Source organism: Photinus pyralis, unplaced genomic scaffold, assembly GCF_008802855.1.
Source record: "Photinus pyralis isolate 1611_PpyrPB1 unplaced genomic scaffold, Ppyr1.3 Ppyr1.4_LG3b, whole genome shotgun sequence".
NCBI classification, from domain to species: domain Eukaryota; kingdom Metazoa; phylum Arthropoda; class Insecta; order Coleoptera; family Lampyridae; genus Photinus; species Photinus pyralis.
Window position 1 is genome coordinate 5773189 of NW_022170510.1, and position 19303 is coordinate 5792491.

Genomic DNA, 19303 nt, shown 5'->3' on the forward strand with positions numbered 1-19303 from the left:
TTGCTTCAAAAAAGGACATAATTTGTTTTTTTAAAATTTTTTCAAAAATTTTAGAAAAGACTGGAGTAATTGATAGTGGTCGATAGTTTGTAAGATTATCCTTACAACCCTTTTTATGCATCAGAGGAATAACTTTGGATATTTTCAATTCATTGGGGTAAACTGAATTTCGTATACAGGCATTTATAATTTTAGTTAATGGAACAATTATGACGTTTAACACGGACTTCACAATGTCAGCCGTGATGCTAAAATGATCTCTACAATCACTATTATTAATGCTGGATACAGTATCACGCATCTCATTAAAGGATATTTCTTGAAAATCAAACGACGTAGAGTTGTTGATTTTGAAATTACTAAAATATGTAATTGGGTAATATCGGGTAAGGGGTACAATTTAAAGGATGCAAAATTAATTAAAACCGTAGAAGCAAAGGAGTTAGATGTCATCGGTAATGAATATTACCAGTTTAGGGAAATACAAAAATTTCACAAATAAAAACGAGGTCAGGTCAACAAGGGACGTTTTAGAAGTGATGGCGATTGATTATTTAGGAAATTTGGTAAAAAGCGGTAAGAAGAAACACATTTTGACCGTAGATTTGTTTAGCAGATATACAAGGATATCAAATTAATAGAAAGATTTATTAATGAAGTAGGCAAACCTTCGAAAATAATAGCTGACAATGCTACGTATTTCAATAGCGATAGATATAAGGGTTTTTAAGGAAAAGAGACGTTCAAATTGATTTTTGTTCAATTAGACACCCTCAAGGAAATCCTTCTCTAATCGGGTTCGTTACGTAAAACAAATTGAATCGTTCATAAATGATGTACCTTTAACGGTCATTGAAGAGGGGGAGTTAAATTTGGAAGTTTGAATAAGGTTATGGACAGAATAAATAAAAAACAAGAACGTTGGCAGATGGGCCTAGAAAAATTAGTGCATTTTGCCGTATGAAGGACCGTTGGAGATACTTATAAACTAAGAATTAAAGATTCAAATAATGAAATTTTCAATCTTTTTATTAAAGTAAAGGGGAGAAGTCGAAAATAATTTCAACAATTTACTTTCAATTTATAGGGGGAAAATGTGTTTTTTTTCGTAAGTAAATTTTTTTGTTCTAATTTGAAGATCATATACCCTATAATGGCGTAAAATGGAAGAGTAGTTTATTGTTGGGACAAATACTTGTTTTGTCTCATGAAAATTAATAGATAATAAAACAAATTTTTTTTGTATTGTTCTGTTATGTGTAAATTAGTTTAATTAGTTTTTTTTTTGTTGATGAACTCTTCTAACTTGAATTTCATTATTTGAAATAAAAGAACCAGCAGGTTGGTTTTTAAAAAACATTTTATCCATCATCTTATCATATGACGGTAATCAGTTCAATGTTACATTTTATATATGTTGTAACTTGGAGGAAATAAAACTCATCGGATTGCGCTCTATTTGCATACTGCATTTATATTTCTATATTCAAGGATACCCACCTATGTACATGATAATGATAACGTATACAGGTACATTTATCACACCTTCACCCTTATTTGCAAACTTCCTTAACTAAATACAAATTCTTATTTACATCAAAAAGAGAACAACAAAATTTTATTTTCTAGGACGCAATTGATATCGTTCCTGTACAACTGGTTGGGATTGTACTAAATCTACGTCAACTTATCACTTACGATGACGTACTAGGTCCACTATCAACATCGACGCACACTGTCTTATCGGTGAGGTCGGGAACAACTTGTGACGTACTAGGTGACATCTACCTCCACTTTTACCTCTTCGTCGTTCTTGTTCCATGTTGAAACCAAAAATGAATTTTTGTTATTATTATTCTTTTCAATCACTCGAATTTGGTCCGAATGTCTAATTACATTTTTTCCTGTAGATGTTTCAACATCGAACAAGACGGACCCTCGCTTGTTGGCAATTTTCCCGAACATTCCCACGGGATGGGTAGGTGTAGTATAATCTTTAATAATGACCTTATCACCTACCTCAATAACTTTATTTCTTCCGCCAAAATTTTCTACCTGTTTGATTACCTTTTCCTCGACTGTTCTATAACGATTGGGCATAATTAAATCGAGTCGATTTTTAAGATTCCTGCCAAACATGGCTTTGGCTGGGCTAATTCCTGTACTGCTGTGTTCACTATTGCGATAATCTAGCAAAAAACGACATAAAAAAGTATCCGGATTATGCTTTTCTAAATAAGCCTTCTTTAAAGCTTGCTTAATTAATTTGACAGCATTTTCCGCTGCTCCATTGCTCTGTGGATGGTAAGGAGGTGTAAACAATTGCCTGATGCCATTATTTTTCAAAAACGTTTTGAAATCTGAGGATGTAAGCGGTGGGCCGGTATCTGAGACTACCGAGTCTGGCAACCCTAACTGACTAAATAATTTCATCAGCCTCGAAGCAATGTTTTCAGCCGTGGTGGAATTAGGTAACCTTAGTAACTTCCAACCACTTTGTGTGAGCATCTATGACAATTAAGTACTTTTGTCCATTTAGCGGACCCAAGAAATCTATATGTAACCTGGACCAAGGTCGATGTGCAATCGGCCACGGATTTAATGTAGTTCTTGAAACATTTAGCCTTATTGTACTACAAACCATACATCGTTTGCACATTTGTTGGATGTCATAATCGATATTGGGCCACCATACATATGATCTCGCCAAAGACTTACATTTATTAATTCCTAAATGACTTAAGTGTAATTCTTTTAAGATAATTGGTCGCAATTGTTGAGGTATTATTATGCGATAACCCCATAGTACACAACCTCGTACGATATGAATCTCATTTAATTTGTGCTTTTCATAAAACGTTGCGAATTCTTTATCCAAGTTGTCCTTATGCGGCCACCCATGTACCTAAACAAAATCCTATAATTCTGTTTAATACAGGATCTTTCTTACATTCGGCTGCAATATCCTGATGATTAATTGGAATATTTTCCTCTATGTACAAAATGTGTCCCAAATCAACTTCATCCCTTACGTTAATTTCTATTGGCAATCTGGATAAAGCATCAGCATTACCATTACTTTCGGAATTTATGAATTTGATTTTAAAATTATATGTAAATAAAATGACACTCCAGCGTTGTAATCGACTGGCAGCAAAAATTGGAATTCCCTTTTTATCCCCGAAAATACTAATCAAGGGTTTATGATCAGTTAGTAATGTAAAGCTTCTACCGTATAAGAATTGATGAAATTTCTTAACGCCATATACAATTGCTAGAGCCTCTTTATCAATTTGGGAATAAGATTTTTCCGCCGACGATAATGTACGCGATGCGTACGCTATGGGTTTTACGTCCCCGTTATCAAATTTATGCGATATGACCGCTGCGATGCCATAAGCACTCGCATCAACTGCTAAAATAATCGGCAATTGGGGGTTGTAATGCACTAACACTTTAGATGACATTAATTGTGATTTAATTTTTTCAAATGCTCCTTGTTGAGCCGTTTGCCATTGAAATGGCTCGTTTTTCCTTAATAATTTATATAAAGGATACAAAATATTAGTGATACCTGGTAAAAACTTGCCGTAATAATTTACTAAGCCTAAAAATGCCCTCAACTGAGTCACATTTTGCGGTACCTTTACCTTTTTAATGGCTTCCATCTTGATCGGGTCAGTGTGTATACCTTCTTTGTCGACGATGAACCCTAAGTACTGAATTTGTGTCGTTGCGAACGAACATTTATTTACTTGAATTTTTAAATTAACTTGGCTTAATTTGTGGAATACCTCCATAAGTGTTTTTATATGGGTTCCTTCGTTCTCCGATGCGATCAAGATGCCATCCAAAAATATTCCCACATTGTCGATGCCAGCAAAAATATTTTCAATGAGTTGGTGAAAAATACCTATGGGCTGGATGCTACCCCATATGGCAACCTGTTATACTGAAACAGACCCTTATGGGTATTTATAGTGACCAATTTTTTTGATTCGTCGTCTAACTCAATCTGCGCATACGCCTGCGAAAGATCGATCTTACTAAAAATCGCGCAATTTTTTAATGACACTAATAAATCGTCAATTTTAGGAACGGGGTATTTATTGATATGAAGATGGGGATTTAAGGTTATTTTAAAATCGCCACAGATTCTCACTTGGCCATTTTTTTTAAGAACCGGGACAATTGGAGTTGCCCACTCGCTACTATTAACGGGATTTAAAATATCCAATTTGATTAAATTGTTTAATTCCTCCTCCACTTTACAGGTTAGAGCAAATGGTAACGGACGTGCTTTGCGATAAATCGGAACCGTGTTTTCTTTTAAATACAATTTAGCCTTTCCTCCATTAAACTTACCCAAATCGTTATCAAACACGCCGGGAAATTTATCAATTAACATTTTTGAAATCCTGTTCGGTTGATTATCAATATGAAAAATGTTATCAATCGAAATATTAACCTTTTTTAACCAATCTCTGCCAATAAGCGGAGGTCCCCCATTTCTTATAACAAATAATTACAAATTATTTACAGTTGTGTTGTCATACGTGACATTGACTACACAATATCCGATACATTTAATATCGTTGCCATTATAACTTTTTAAATGGATATCTGAATTTATAAGATTACATTGCGAAAAATGTTGCAAATAAAATTTATCAGAAATCGCCGAAATTCCTGACCGTGTGTCAACTTCCATTGTGATTGATTTATTATTTACCTATATGCACATTTTTATAGGCTGGTTATTTATCGAGGCAATCGTGAAAATGTTTAAATCATTTAAATCTAAATCCGACTCCTCTAATGAATCATTAACATATTTATGATAATTGCTATTCGCTCGTGATTTACCCTTACAAAATGAAGCGATGTGTCCCTTTTTTTGGCACAGATGGCACTGCGCATTACGAAAAAAACAACTATCGTCTACATGATTATATTTACCACAGTGATTTCACCTGCTCCTTCGGTATCCACTGCGCTGACCCTTTTCTTTGGACTCTTCCTTGCACGCTACCCTTCTCCTCGTCGCCTGCAATTTATGAACCGCCGCTACTGACGAAGTTCCGGCGATCAAATGGGAGTTGGTCTCTGCTGCTTCCACCCCCACAGCAATTTCCTGTGCTTTTTGGAACGTGAGTGACTTCTCCACGAACAATCGCTGTCGGGTGGTTTCACTCTTGAGCCCGAAGACTAATTGGTCTCGCAGATTTTCCTCCAATTTTTCTCCAAATTTGCAATCTTTAGCTAATTTTTTTAAATTAGCCATGTACACTGCCACTGACTTCCCAACGTCCTGCTTGCGTTGGCGAAATTTATATCTTTCCGCTATTTCGGATGGTTGCGGCTGGAGATGGTTTTGCATCAGCTTGACTAGATCTTCAAACTTTTTATCTTCTGGATTGGCGGGGTTGCACAAATCCACCATTAAGTCAAACGCTTCCCCTCCGATGACGGTAATTAATATTGGCGTATGCTTGCTAGCCTCAATTTCGTTCACCTTAAAATACTGTTTTAATCGCGCGATCGATATATGACGACCAGTTTTTATCTTCGATTTTGTATTCTTGAATTCTACCGAGAAGCGCGGCCATTTTATTTTATTAGGTATATTTATTTGGATTTAATATTAATTTACTTTTAGGTATTTATCAAACGCGTTTACCTTAATATTTAATTTAGGATATTTAATTTACTTTAATCCTCGTCGCCACTGTTGTAACTTGGAGGAAATAAAACTCATCGGATTGCGCTCGATTTGCATACTGCATTTATATTTCTATGTTCAAGGATACCCACCTATGTACATGATAATGATAACGTATACAGGTACATTTATCACAAATATTTTTAGCTACGCCTGATGATGGCCTAAATGGCCGAAATCGATTGCGAAACAGAAAATAAATTGTTGAATTTCACCCAACCTGCTAGTTCTTTTATTTTAGTTTAATTAGTTTCAAATGTAGCATAGTAGGTAAATAAATTGTCGTAAAAAAAAACACAACAATATCCATGTACACTGATATTTTAACATAGATATTGATTTCATCTTAAGTTCTTTGCATTACACCAAAAAGAATGCAACCACTGAACTTCTGCAATCGTCCATCCTAAATATTGACCGCGCACTAAGTTGCTAGATAATTTTTTAACTTTGACATTTTTTCTCCGCTTTTTTATATTAAAACGTAGCATAATTTTGTTCTACACAAAAAAATCTTTGGAATAATTTAATAAAAATATTGCCTTATTTTAAAAAAAGGTTGTATGAGCTCACGGTGGTATAAACTAACATAAACCTCTCGCCAGGAAAGATTGTCGGTCACAGAACACTTGATCCCGATCTACGATCTATGTTTTTCTAAAGATGTAAGCGACTTCCGGGATAGTATCGTGTCAATGTTGAACAAAAAGACTTTTCGTTCAACATTAGCACGATCCTATTCTGTAAGTCGCTCGCATCTTAAGAAAAACATAGATTGTAGATTGACACAAGGTGTGCTGTGACCGGCAATCTTTCCTGGCGACAGTTATATTAAAAACAGTTTTTGACAGTTTTACATCCTTTATAATGCCTAATATACATTCGCAAAATTTTAACGAAATCATAGTAACCGTTTTGGCGAAAAATTTTTTTTAGTTTTTTAACTTTGACATTTTTTTCTGTTTTTTTGTAATAAAACACAACAAACACAATTTTTGTAGGTTGTACACAGAAAATAAGGTCTTTTGAATAACTTCATAAAAATTATAGATTGCTATTTAAAAAAAGTTCGATTCTAAAATTTTTTTTCAAAAATCCGACTCGTTGTTTTTCGTTTCAGTATGCCTAATATACATATCCAAAATTTGAACAAAATCCGTCGAGCCGTTACCTCGCGAAATGCCAACCTATGCACGTTTGCAGGTTACGAACGTACGTACGGTACGCACATACATACAGACGGGAAAAAAGTATTCAACCCCGTATTGTAACAAAACAGTTACAAAGGTGGCCCTTTTTTGCATTAGCCAAAATCCATCTGCCATTGTGTTCCGAGTATTCACTCGACCCCGATATAAATCGGATTGGATTTTGGTACCTTGATTCAAAAATCGTTAAATTCTGTAAGAAACACTTGTTCATCTGATGGTTTGTTTTATTTATTAATATAATTCGTTACAAATATTTTATTTATTGCTGAGTACGTACGACGTCCCTACAATTGTTACAGTAAGTAGCTCGTGCGTATCGTCAAATTAATATAACATAGTATCCCATCTTTCGCATTTCTTTGATCATTGTTTACCGAGTGAGGTCCAAACGTCCGGCGACTGTATTCACGAAAAAGACGAGAGCAAAGATTGATCCTAAACTGATAACGGCGAAATTTTTGAAAGTGTAGGTAAACGAGATCTGTAGCGTAAAAGTATGGTGTCCTCTATTACGTAATAACTAAAACGTATCACAAACACAATAACAATTAAGTCTTGTCTTTAACGCTATGATTAAACTACATACAGGTAACTTTGACTATGCCAATGTGGCAGATTAATTAGAGCTTAAAAAACTTAAATTATGCTCAACAATCAACATTAACATTATATCCGGTGTATATGGTGTCAAGTGCACCCTATAATCGTTAATATGGAAAAATATTCAATTTTACCGGTAGAAACAGTGCACTTTCATCTCTTTCCACCTGTCATAATTTTTATTAGTCCTACAAAAGGTGCTTCAAATCCCAATGAAATTAAAAATGCCGCCACAAATGAAGCAACAGTGTTTCCAAAGTGCACAATTAACTGAAACAAGACGAAATTAGAGATATTAATGGATCAAATGTGTTGTTCACCATAATTATCTGATGCAAATGGAACGGGCCATCCATTTCAAAACTTGTTATGCACATAATTACGGGATGTATTAAATAGGCGCAGTACGTCAGCCTACTTAGCGGATAAATTCCTCTAAAACTGAGTACCGAATCTATTGGTCCTCCGTATCCTGTACTGCACGCAATTGTTATCCATGCAATTGCCAATCCCCATGCTGTATGTCCCAAAGAAGCCTGAAACAGATTAATTAGTCCAGTTCCAAATTGTAACTATCTTACATAGAACGCCGAAACTGGTATCACAAGTCCGTCTCTTCCTAATCCATACACTAACACCAACAGGCAACCTAATGAAAGTACCCACGCCCCAAATACGACTACTTTCGGCATCACCATTTTGTACTTCATCCTCAAGAGTAGATAACCAGTGGCCATTCCGATCAAGTAAGGACCGATCCTTAACCATGGTTTATCGTACAGTTGGTCGAATAAAGCGAACGGTTCCTCAATCCTGGCCACATACTTATACTGCATCGCAATTATGAATGTGACAACCCACGACGTGAATAGAAACACAACGACCGTCCCAACAATCCATCGGAAACATTTCTCATTCCTGAAACGAGCCAATTAGCGTACGTAAAAATCTAGTGGCGCGACCACCTTGCGGCAATTGCCAAGAGTACAATCGCAATTACAAAGAACTGCATATCGTTGGACATATACCAAGACCATAACATGCAGAACTCCGTCAGAGGATAAAAGTTGTTTATGTACAGAGCGTTGCGCCACCAGTGCTCGGGGCAACTGATGTGGTCGATTATTGCTGGACTAAACACTGAAAAGTTGTGGTAATAACGAATTGCCAATTCGTTAAGTCCCAGCACAAAGAGGTAGGCTGGTGTTAATCGAATGTATCGATAAAGTATTAGCAGGATATTTTTTGCCACGCTTAATCCAATGCCGTCCCTTTGCGCTTCCCCACTTTCCGTTGGCGTTTTTAGTTCACGCTTTAGATATGTTGTGGTAAGGAGAAGGCCGCTATAAAGAAAACAGCAATTAATTTTAATCTTCACATTGAAATAATAATCATCAGCTCCAAAACTATGACTTGCAAGTAAAATCAGAACACAAACTCTTCCGAGTTTTATATTGTGCCTACGGAGCATACTACCACGCTCCCAGAAAGATATACCTTCCGATGTACTAATCCCAGAGATTTCCGGAGGAACTCTAGGCTGTATGTCAAACATTTTCTCGGTCTATTCTTCATTTGACTAATTCTGTGAAAGATATGTTTTGGGAAACATTTAGAAGGCTCTCAAAAACGAAGAATTTCTGGTATGCACTCAAAGACTCTGGAAATATATATAAATACCTTCCAATGCAATACAGAGCTTATATCGATTTTCTAGCGCACCCCATCGCATCAGTTGTAGAAAAGATTTAACGTGAGACTTTGATCTATTAAAGTCTATACCCTTTGAAGGTGTCTCAACCGACTGAGGAATTTATTGCTGTGAAGGAGGTAATTTGTACTGAACCAGTAATTTCAACAGTTGCAGACACGAGAGTCGTTAAAACACGTCGAGGAAGAATCGTGGAAAAACCGCGACGTTATGGGGAAAGGAATCGCCTCATGTCCCTCCAGAACGAAGAATAATGTTAGTATATTGTGTTATTATGTTATAAATGGGGTGTAGGTAGATTTCATTCCGCCATTTTGTTCCAATATGGCGGAATTGGCTGATTCACGAACCGAGATATTTATGAGTTACACCAACCCTTAAATTTTGGTTGAAATGGGTTCATAATTACGAAAGTTAGAGTGGTATACAATATGTATAAACCTATAAATATACTGGTCCGAATAGGCAGATAGATAGAAATCTACCTAAAAAAGTTTTGTCTCGATTAATTATCTAAATGTTGTGCGTCATGGGTATCAATCTGTAGCTGCACTTGTGTAGGTTCTAGGTTTATATTTTATTTTTATTTGTATATATGAAGTGTTCCTTCTTGAGTTGAATGATAAAGTAATGTAACGGAAACGCTCCAGACATGACGTCGCCTTTGGCGCTCTGGAATTTTCTAGGCGCGCGATAGTGGGAATGTTTGCAACGTATCTGGTAATTACGCGAGTGTTCTGGACTTACATTGCTTGCGTATATAAATGGTTGCGGACCGAACATCGCGGCAGTTTTTACTACCGAACGAGATCGAGTACGTATGAAACATCGAGCGCGGGAATATAAATTGCGAAGTGTGTGATATAAATAGTTGATATAAATTGTACGGTTTTTATAGTGTTTTAGTTTTGTTTAATAAATATTGATATAAATCGAACCCGAATTTATAAATCACGTTACAGTAATAAAGATTTCAGGTACTCAAGTAAATTTATTATTAATAATAAATTTACTTGAGTACCTGAAATCTTTATTATTTTATTTTTACTTGACACCAATTAGCAATTGCAACGGAGGTTTATTGATATATTCACCCGTATAAGATACGGACCTGTATTTTTTATAAAATTCATGTGCGTGTGCCTATTAAACTAATTATTTGGTACCCGAAGGAAAAGTGAGGAATCCTTGTGCTTGATTAATATAAATTATTTGCTTATTTCGATATTTCATGATCAATAAACCAGTTCTTTTTTGTCCAATACGCCCATTAACCTACAAAATTGGAGATGTTAATCTTGACCAAATTTACCTCGGGAACTCTCACAAGTCTATTGAGAAATCTCATTAATTTAGTTAAGATCAAGATCTCATTGCAAGAGCAATACGTACCTTATAAAGAAAAACGTGTCTACCGAAAACGTTCCATTGGAAATCGTCTGATAAAGGTAGGAACGTTCGGTAACGGTCCTCAACGTTTTATTATCGGCAACGGCGAAAACCTCCAGGTAACTGTGCACGAGAATGATCCAGGAAATTGAGAAAAAACGAAGTCCGTGCAAGCAAGCAATTGACTCCTTATTCAAATGATCCACGTTTAAAATTCTTCTTCCGTTTGTAATTGCAGAAAAACAGAGCAGCACGTTCTTGGGCAGTTCTATAAATGTAAATTATCCAATTAGATTTCCTAATTTTTAAATCATAAATTGAACTGTAGGTACTTCCTTAATTAAAACTGTAGTTCGTGTGTTTACAAATCACGCTAATTTATTATACATTACGTACACACAATAGCAACTCATTAACATGGTAGACTTTCTGAAGGTATGCTTGTGGATAAATGTCAATGCTCTGTTTTATGCAAAAAATTGCATTTTTGTGATTAAAGTGCCACTTATAATGATGTAAGTTAAAAATTTCCTTAATTAGTGAACCAACATTCTTAGTTAATGAAGAGACTCGTGGCTACCTACTTGGTTATTGAAGTAGAAAATTGAGACAGCATACACTTTGTTATGTAAAACAGATATTATAACCTTACCAAATATTCCAACTTTCACACTCTTTTTGGAAAGGTCAGGATCTGCAGTTGTTCCATATTGCTTCGTTACTTCAACATCTTTATCCTTGGACAAACAGTAGTCCACCGCCGTTGAGATCAATATTAACACAAGTACAAATGTCGTGACTGCACTGAAATGTACCAAAGTCGCATCAATTTTTATCTAGGTATATTCGATCAATTTATTTTTACTTGAACTCCTCACTCAAAAACTCTTTGAAATTACCTACATAAATGGTTACTCCAAATTACTAATTAATTAGCAATATAATTAGACTAGGAGGTGAATATAAGGAAATGGGAACGCCGAATATGTCGATTTTGATTTTATTCTAGGATATTTGAGGGAAGTAATTATTACAACTTACTACATGTGCAAATAACTATAGAGAAAGCGGTAGTTATACTAAACTTCACACATATCAGGAAATTGTACGCCCAAAGTTTCCTTTAGATATTTATATTTGCTGATATTAATATAGTTTCACTTTTCTTTTGATGTCGTTGATTATGTAAATTAACCATAAATCCATTTTTTATACTTAGCTACTTTATTTGAATTCGATAAGTAAGTATTAGGTTTCCTATTTCATTTTTTTTTCTATGATAAAACCTCTTATCGGATCTCAATTTAGGATACGAAAATTAACTCTTGGTTGCTCTTTCGAATCATAAAAAAGAGTCAGTTTTAAACGCAGAAAGCAATTATAAAGGTCATGTCAGGTTATGTGTCCAAACAGATACTATTAGTTAACATTAATATTAATAATTAATATTATCGTATTAGGACCAAATGGGCACTACGTGTAAAGAAAGGGTACAGTGGAGTATAAAGAAATTTTTCTAATAATTATTATTACAAAGTACATGCGAATGTGCGTGTGAAAAAGCCAGAAGGAGCATAATTTTGTAATCTAAATTTAATTGCGTTATTTATTTATCTACAATTAACTATTAATAAATCTATAACAGTCTTGAAATGAATTAATTTATAACAGTAATTATTATTTATCACAGCTAATTTAAATCATAACACGAGCGGGAGCTTAATATTTCACTTCACATCGATGTTAGAACTGACTCGAAACAGATCAACTCGATTTTCTTATATAGCAAACGCTCATTTCTCTCGAAAGTTCTCGAACGCTCCCGAATAACACACCGTTCATTTAGGAGTCTACCAGCTTTAAAAACCACCCGGTATAATATATGGACGAATAATTGGGCGCTTCGTTACTAAGAAAACCTTCTAAGTTTATTTATTTCTTCTAGGAGTGAGAAATGGAAGATAAAAGTAATGTTTTAATTTGTAGATCCGTGTAACCACTGAAAGGAAATTAGTTGGCGTATATAATTGTGCAGTTGGGACGGGGGAAGCAAGGAAAAATTTTAGAATTTAAGCTCCGTTAAGTAATTATTAGATGATTTTAGTTTCTTATGTTAATTTAAAAAGCTGCAAGGTCATGCAGTTTATTTCATTGTAAGATCTGATGCGATTGATTGAAATAATCCGGTCATTTAGTTCAGTATAATTAAATGATTTGCAATAAACAGGTACGACATGCTACACAGGGCGATGACACGATGTTGACTCCCAACAAACCGCGTAATCTAACCTGAAGTTGCATATTTGCCCTAAAGACCAAAGTCGCTGTATAAATAGTAAAAACAATCAATCAGAATTATGCTATCAGGAAATTAATCAAAAGAAATCCTTTAAGAACCTCCTCAAGTGATTAATTGGCGAGATTTTACGGGAAATCTTTTAAGAAAAAGGACCCAATGACATTAAAATACAGAGACTCAAAGAAATTCAAAGAAATTTAAATGAATTGCTGCAAGTGATTTCTTACCAACTGCCAAACATCCATAATGGTTTACATTTACAGTAGAACATTACAGGGACATATTGCAAAACATTACTAGCGTAGCTCTTAATTCCAGCTCAACCTCGTAATACTAGGGCCCTGAATTTTGAGCGTCTTGTCTTTTGGAATATTCGAGTCTTAGAACTTTATAATGTTCATATCTTCAAATTTAATTGTTTGTTAAGCAAAAAAGCTCCAAGCACTAGAATCATCTGTTAATCGATACTTAGAGTCTTTGATCTAATGAAGCTTCGAATTTTCAAGCTCGCAAATATTCAAGTGGTAAGTTGAGCATTGAGCCACGAATTATGCGCCTTTAATCCTGAACCTAACAAAACCTTGAAATTCGGATCTTGAATCTTGAATGTTGAATTGTGAATCTTGACCCCTGAACAATAGATTCTATACCTTATATCCCGATAATACCAAGCGTTCGGTTTTATAGGCCCCTGAGTTTGTAAGCCGTTGACTTTAGTCCTTTGATTTTGTGTTTTGGTCGACCTTTTAACAAGAAATTTCAGGTTTAATTCGGTTGTTGCTCCATTTTTTAACGCAAACAGAAATTTCGTGCAGGGCGTACACGATGTCGTTTAACAATTGACCCAGAACCAACAGGGTAACTAACAACCTGAAATTTAGTACTTACATGCCCAAAGGGCCCAGAGCTAGTGCCTTTTTCGCGGAACTTTGAACTGTGCGCAGTTACCGACTAAATAATCAGTACTGCTAATCAATGACCTGTCTTCATATGAAGGTTTGTATATCGATGAAGACTGGACTATAACTTTATACAATTTTAAATAATGGTGCAATTTTAAAAAGTAAACCCTCGAATTAAAAAAATTATGGGTCCACCACGTCTTACATAAAAACTGTAGGGGTTGCGACACTAGACCGCTAATGGATAAAGAGATTAAGTACTACATAATCTTCGGCGGTGCATTGTAGGGATGTTGTTGGTACCAAACCAGAAAACATAGGAAAAAACGTTTTTTATGAGAAACTATTTTTTATTCGATTTTTAAAAATATTATAATCATTCTTCTTCTATAACATCTTAAAGGGTTCCAAAATTGATCTGTCGTCTTTATATAGGTACCAAAGTTGTATGATAGTCAAACCTATTAACTTCACTTCACTAACTTTTTGGTTTTTATTTTTAAAAATGTGTTAGTAATTCTTCAGCTGAAGTAGCTCTAGAATGTATATTAGCTAACAAACAAAAAGAGAAAAGTATTTAAAATAAAAGTTGACATCCTTAACCACGTGAAGCTAAACGTGTAGCACTAATTGAAACTTTACTCTCTACTACTTATTATGTAACACCTATATAGTCATTATTAAAAAAGTCCTCAGGTAATGTGTCGGCATCTACAATGACATACATTCGATCAATTCAAACATTTATATAACAATAAAAGATTACCGATTACGTATTGGTTGGGTAACTGACATTGTTGGAAATTAGTCAATTGTACAAGTTCAATATTACTTACCTTAAGATGTGAAATTTGATATCCTGCAGCATTGAATAATCGCCGGGTACTGCGCGTACAGAAACCACTGAAAGTGAAGTTGCTTGGGACCGTTCTTGTTTTAGTAGACGTCGGATATCGGATGTGGTACATGATCTTGGAAGACATTGTCCCAAGTGTAGTTGACGTGTCTGAAAGAAAAATTATAATAAATATAAAAGTTCTAAGCTCTAAGTACACAGTCCAGCCGACAGACAAAATGTTTTTCAGTTTTTACCCGCAAAAAATAAACTCAGATTGTTTGTAAACCATTTATCTATCCTAGTGTCTTCAAGGGTTTTGGAAACTAAATACTAACAAGATGGTGATGGTGCACTCGCACACAAAAATCCACATGGACTATACGAATTGTAGATGTATTATCAATCAAGATCCTTTCTATACAACCGGAACAACAAAATGGAAAAAGTATAATTCCGTGGCAAACATTTAAAAAAATAGACAAAGATAAAATGAGTTACGTGGGTATGGTGGAACGTGCGGAACTTTATTTACAACAAATAGTATATTGAAAGACAAGTGTTACAATGCGACCTATTGTAATACGACTATCTTGTGGCACGAGTGGCGACGCGAAGCGTAGCCACGAGTGTCCGCAAGATAAGAGTATTACAATAAAGCATTGTAACACGCGTTTTTCATACTATTTTTTCTATTTCGGTGCTTTAATTAATTTAAAAAACCATTATCAGAAACTATAGGGAACATTAGAACTAACATGTTTTACGTTGGGAACACTTTTTATGCCGTTAAGTTTTAGGTTGGCAGCGTAGTAAGACTGACATTTTGAAGTTCAAACATGGAAGTACCTGGAAGTACCCAACGAAGTACCTACTTGTACTAACTAGTAACTGCCAACTTAAGAGATGAGTTACCAAAAAAAACGACTATAATCACTGTCTTTGTACAACTGTTTTCGCCGAAAACAGTTGTACAAAATCATCATTGTGACACCGAAATAGAAAAAAAAGTAAGCCCACGAGGCCGTCAGGCCGAGTGGGGTTATTTTCTCAAGTGACTTATTTGTAATTAACACACGTGCACCACACAAAACTTTATCCAACACCTCCTCAAGCTGGTTTAAAACGTGGAAATCTTAAAAACTGCGTGTTCCGCGAAAAGCTAGGGTGCATGGAATACAAAAGCAATAATTCGTTGCTATGGGGAATAATAAACAACAAAAAATTTAGTCAGAAAATTTATATGGATTTACTTATGGTTCCTGTCTTTATCTTGCTAGTGAGTTATTTTACGTCCATAACTCATTAGTGGGTTATATTATACCTTACTCGTTTAATTTCGTCATGATAATGACTGGATAACATAGAGGTGTTGGATAAATTCTTTTTTTTAATAGGAAATCGCCCTGTATTGAAACGAATCTCCATTACACCAAAAGCTCTCAAAGCTTGGATAATCAAAGAAATAGATTAATGGTTTTCAAGAAAACTTCAGAATATTTTAGAGTGAATTCAGGGTACATTCCCTATTGATTTAAGGAAGATTTTAGGACCAGTAAGGTTCAAAGAGAATCAGTAATTAACTAAATATTATACACATTCACTAAATATTAACACAATATTAAGGCTTTACCTTTTAATTTATTCAAATCAAGAACTAAAGCTTTTCTTATTGATAAAGCGTTTTACTCGTATGAGGAATCTTTCAGTACAGAGTTCTTTTCGTGACAATTAAGTATTGTTGTTATAATTTTTGTTTGTTCTTACATTTGTAATATTTTTATTTTGCTTTTGTGTTGACCAATGTATGTAGGCTGTTCTACGAAACATTAAATAAGCTTTATTATTATTATTATAAATAATTTTAGGCTGAAGTTTAACAGAAAGAATCAGGTGAATATGCTCAAGAGATTTTCAAGAATTTGTAGGATTTTATGATATGCAACGGTACAGGAAAATTATGGGTCTTTCTCCGGAAACCTTTACCAGGTTTCCTGCAAATAAAGGCTAAGAATGATTTTGTGTGAAAAAGAAAGGTACCTCTTGAGGATTTAAGGAGAGTCGAGAAGTTCACCAAGATTTCACAAGGAGTATTGGTGAGATCAGTATCGAAAGCATTCTAGGGTTATTTTCAGAATTCCAAGAGAATTCTAATACAGAAATTAACACAATTTAAAAAGAATTTCAGGTTTAAAGAAAATATTTAAAAACATTTAAGAGAATGTTAATTAGGTCTACCCAGTAGCAAAATAACTATTGAAATACAACAAATACTAATGTTATAACGGTGGGCATTAAAATAAAGCAGTGTTAGGAACTTAACCTTAAATCTAACAGGCACGATGGCGTATTGTGGGAGGTGAGACGAGTTTATGTTCAATATACTGGGATTCTTCCGAGAATTTAGTAGTTTTTTTAAGAGATTCTTTTCTGATGTTTGCAGGGTACATCAGATATTCTCGGAAGGGTTTTCAGAAGTTCTTGGAGGATCATTAAAAATTGTTCAGGGGATTTTCAGACTTATTTTAAATGTATTTCAGAATTCTCTTTCAAGAACTTGTAGGATTACTCAGGTTCTCCTCAAAATATTCTCTTGAAATATATTCAAAGGTTTTAAATAATTAAGAAACATAGCTTTCAGGTTAAAAATCGATAATTGTTCCGATAAACTGCCCTATACTGATTTTTTCATTGAAACATCCTTAAATTGTCCGTCAGACATCTAGGTATAAGAGGTTCTGTATATTTTCCCTCACATATTTCTTAAATTCTTTAGATTCTTTCGAGATTCCCTTATCTAATATTTTTGAGATATTTTTTAGAGGATTTCTAAAAGTTTGGTAAGATTGTTCAGGGTGTTGCCTAGAAGACCGTAACGGAAAGAGATACAATGTAGGTTAAATGGGGACAAAGTTGCCCCTTTTTGTGAGTAAAGAAACGTATTTAAAATTGTTGAAACATTTTTGTAAATAACTTGAGATATTACCGAAAAACTGAAATATATTTTGAAAACGAAATGTAACATTTTCAGTTTTTCGGGGATATCTCATGTTATTAAAAAAATTTTTTTTTTAATTTCAAGTGCGTTTTTTATTCACAAAAAGGGGCAACTTTGTCCCTTTGCAACGTACACTGTATCTCTCACTGTTACGGACATCCTAATGGTGATCCACGAATTTGAACCACTCTGTATAGTGAGCTCAAAAGATTCTCCAGATTTTCTGAGATTAAAGACGTTTATAGATTTTTGATACAATTTTCATGGACATTGTAAAATTCTTTGGAAACTTTCTCAGAGATTCTTCGTTCATTCTTCTAGGTGATCTTAAAGCTGCTTGAGAAGGTTTCAAAGTTCTTTACGGATTAGAAAAAAATCTTCAGGAATGTATCAACGATTTTTTGGGAACATCTGTTAGATATTCTCTGAAAAACACATTTTTAAGATATTTTCAAATACTCTTCAGAGAGTGTTCAGAACTTGGGCCAAGGTTCTTCACAGGTCACTTAAACATTTTCAACTTTCTTCAAATTTAGAGCTCTTTTTGAGATTCGATTCGTAAGAACTCGTAAAGTGTTTGAGGTGATTTCTGGTGGATTCGTATATGTTTCGGTGTGATTTTTCGGAAGTGTCCTCTGGAAAAGATTCATGTGGTCGGCTGCATCAAAGAGGATTCCAGGTTCCAATTCAGGTTTGGAAAGCATCTACGTCTAATACTCTGCGATCATGGCAGCTTCTTTCCTTCTACTCGCTTCCATTTTGCACTCGTTCACGCTCTCTTCATAGTTTTGTCTTCCACATTTACCTTGTCTTGTCTTGGCTCCGCACTCCTTTACAACCTTCAAGCCTCTTCTACCACTTCTGATGTATCTATCTTGGTTCTATAATACCTCCTGAACGAATCGTTGATGCTCCACTCCTTTCTCATTTTTCTCTCAGCCTTGTACGCTTCCTTGTTCCACATTTCTTCTTTCACATCTGTTCCTTCCTCATGTGCTTTTGATTCTTTTGCACTTTAGGAAGTTACCTATATTTTTTGTTTGCTTTTTACCACTTTCTCGTACATTTCATATACAGGGTGGCAATTTGGAAACTTACAACCCCCCCATGTCTTAGTAAATAAACGAGATATTTAAAACAAGTTGTAAATCGGCATATGCTTGATTAAAGCGCATTTTTGGTAGTACAGGTCAGTATTTTATTAGCGAAGTTTAAAATTATCGATCTCACGCGTAATTTTGGCTGCGTTAAATAATTAATTTTATTTAGTTTCAACTGAGGGTACGTCTTTATTTTGTAAAACAAATCACAAGGTAAATAATTAAGTTTTTCGTAAGTTCCTAAGTTCATCGCCAACTATGTCATTGTGATTCCCCTTCCGAATTACCGAAACGGATTTTGATTTTTTTAAATATCTCGTTTATTTACTAAGACATCGGGGGTGGTAAGTTTTCAAATTGCCACCCTGTATAGTTGTGACACTAATACATTTATACTTTAAATCTGTTAAAAAATTCTTTAATTTTTCTTCAGTATTATTTTAATATTATAGCAAAAAATTGCCTTATACGGCCAAAAAGACTATAAATAACTATAATAAATTTTACGTCAAACTTTGAAGTTGGGGGGGGGGGGG

The 19303-nt window shown here is 34.6% G+C and overlaps 2 protein-coding genes across 2 annotated transcripts; both read right to left on the minus strand.

The window, feature by feature from the left end:
• Window positions 1-2885: 2885 nt before the first annotated feature.
• LOC116167045 lies at window positions 2886-5786 on the minus strand. Its single transcript, XM_031482281.1, has 4 exons — window positions 5712-5786; window positions 4974-5515; window positions 4163-4511; window positions 2886-3944 (listed from the first exon to the last, which is right to left on the minus strand). Exons 1-4 carry the CDS (start codon window positions 5784-5786, stop codon window positions 2886-2888), a joined length of 2025 nt encoding a protein of 674 aa, XP_031338141.1.
• A 1368-nt stretch (window positions 5787-7154) lies between these two features.
• On the minus strand, window positions 7155-14945 carry LOC116167153 (nose resistant to fluoxetine protein 6-like). Its single transcript, XM_031482394.1, has 8 exons — window positions 14927-14945; window positions 14671-14840; window positions 11286-11437; window positions 10637-10901; window positions 8499-8876; window positions 8115-8451; window positions 7854-8069; window positions 7155-7803 (listed from the first exon to the last, which is right to left on the minus strand). The coding sequence occupies exons 2-8, from the start codon at window positions 14700-14702 to the stop codon at window positions 7687-7689; spliced, it is 1497 nt and encodes a 498-aa protein (XP_031338254.1). The 5' UTR covers window positions 14703-14840; window positions 14927-14945; the 3' UTR covers window positions 7155-7686.
• Window positions 14946-19303: the final 4358 nt, after the last annotated feature.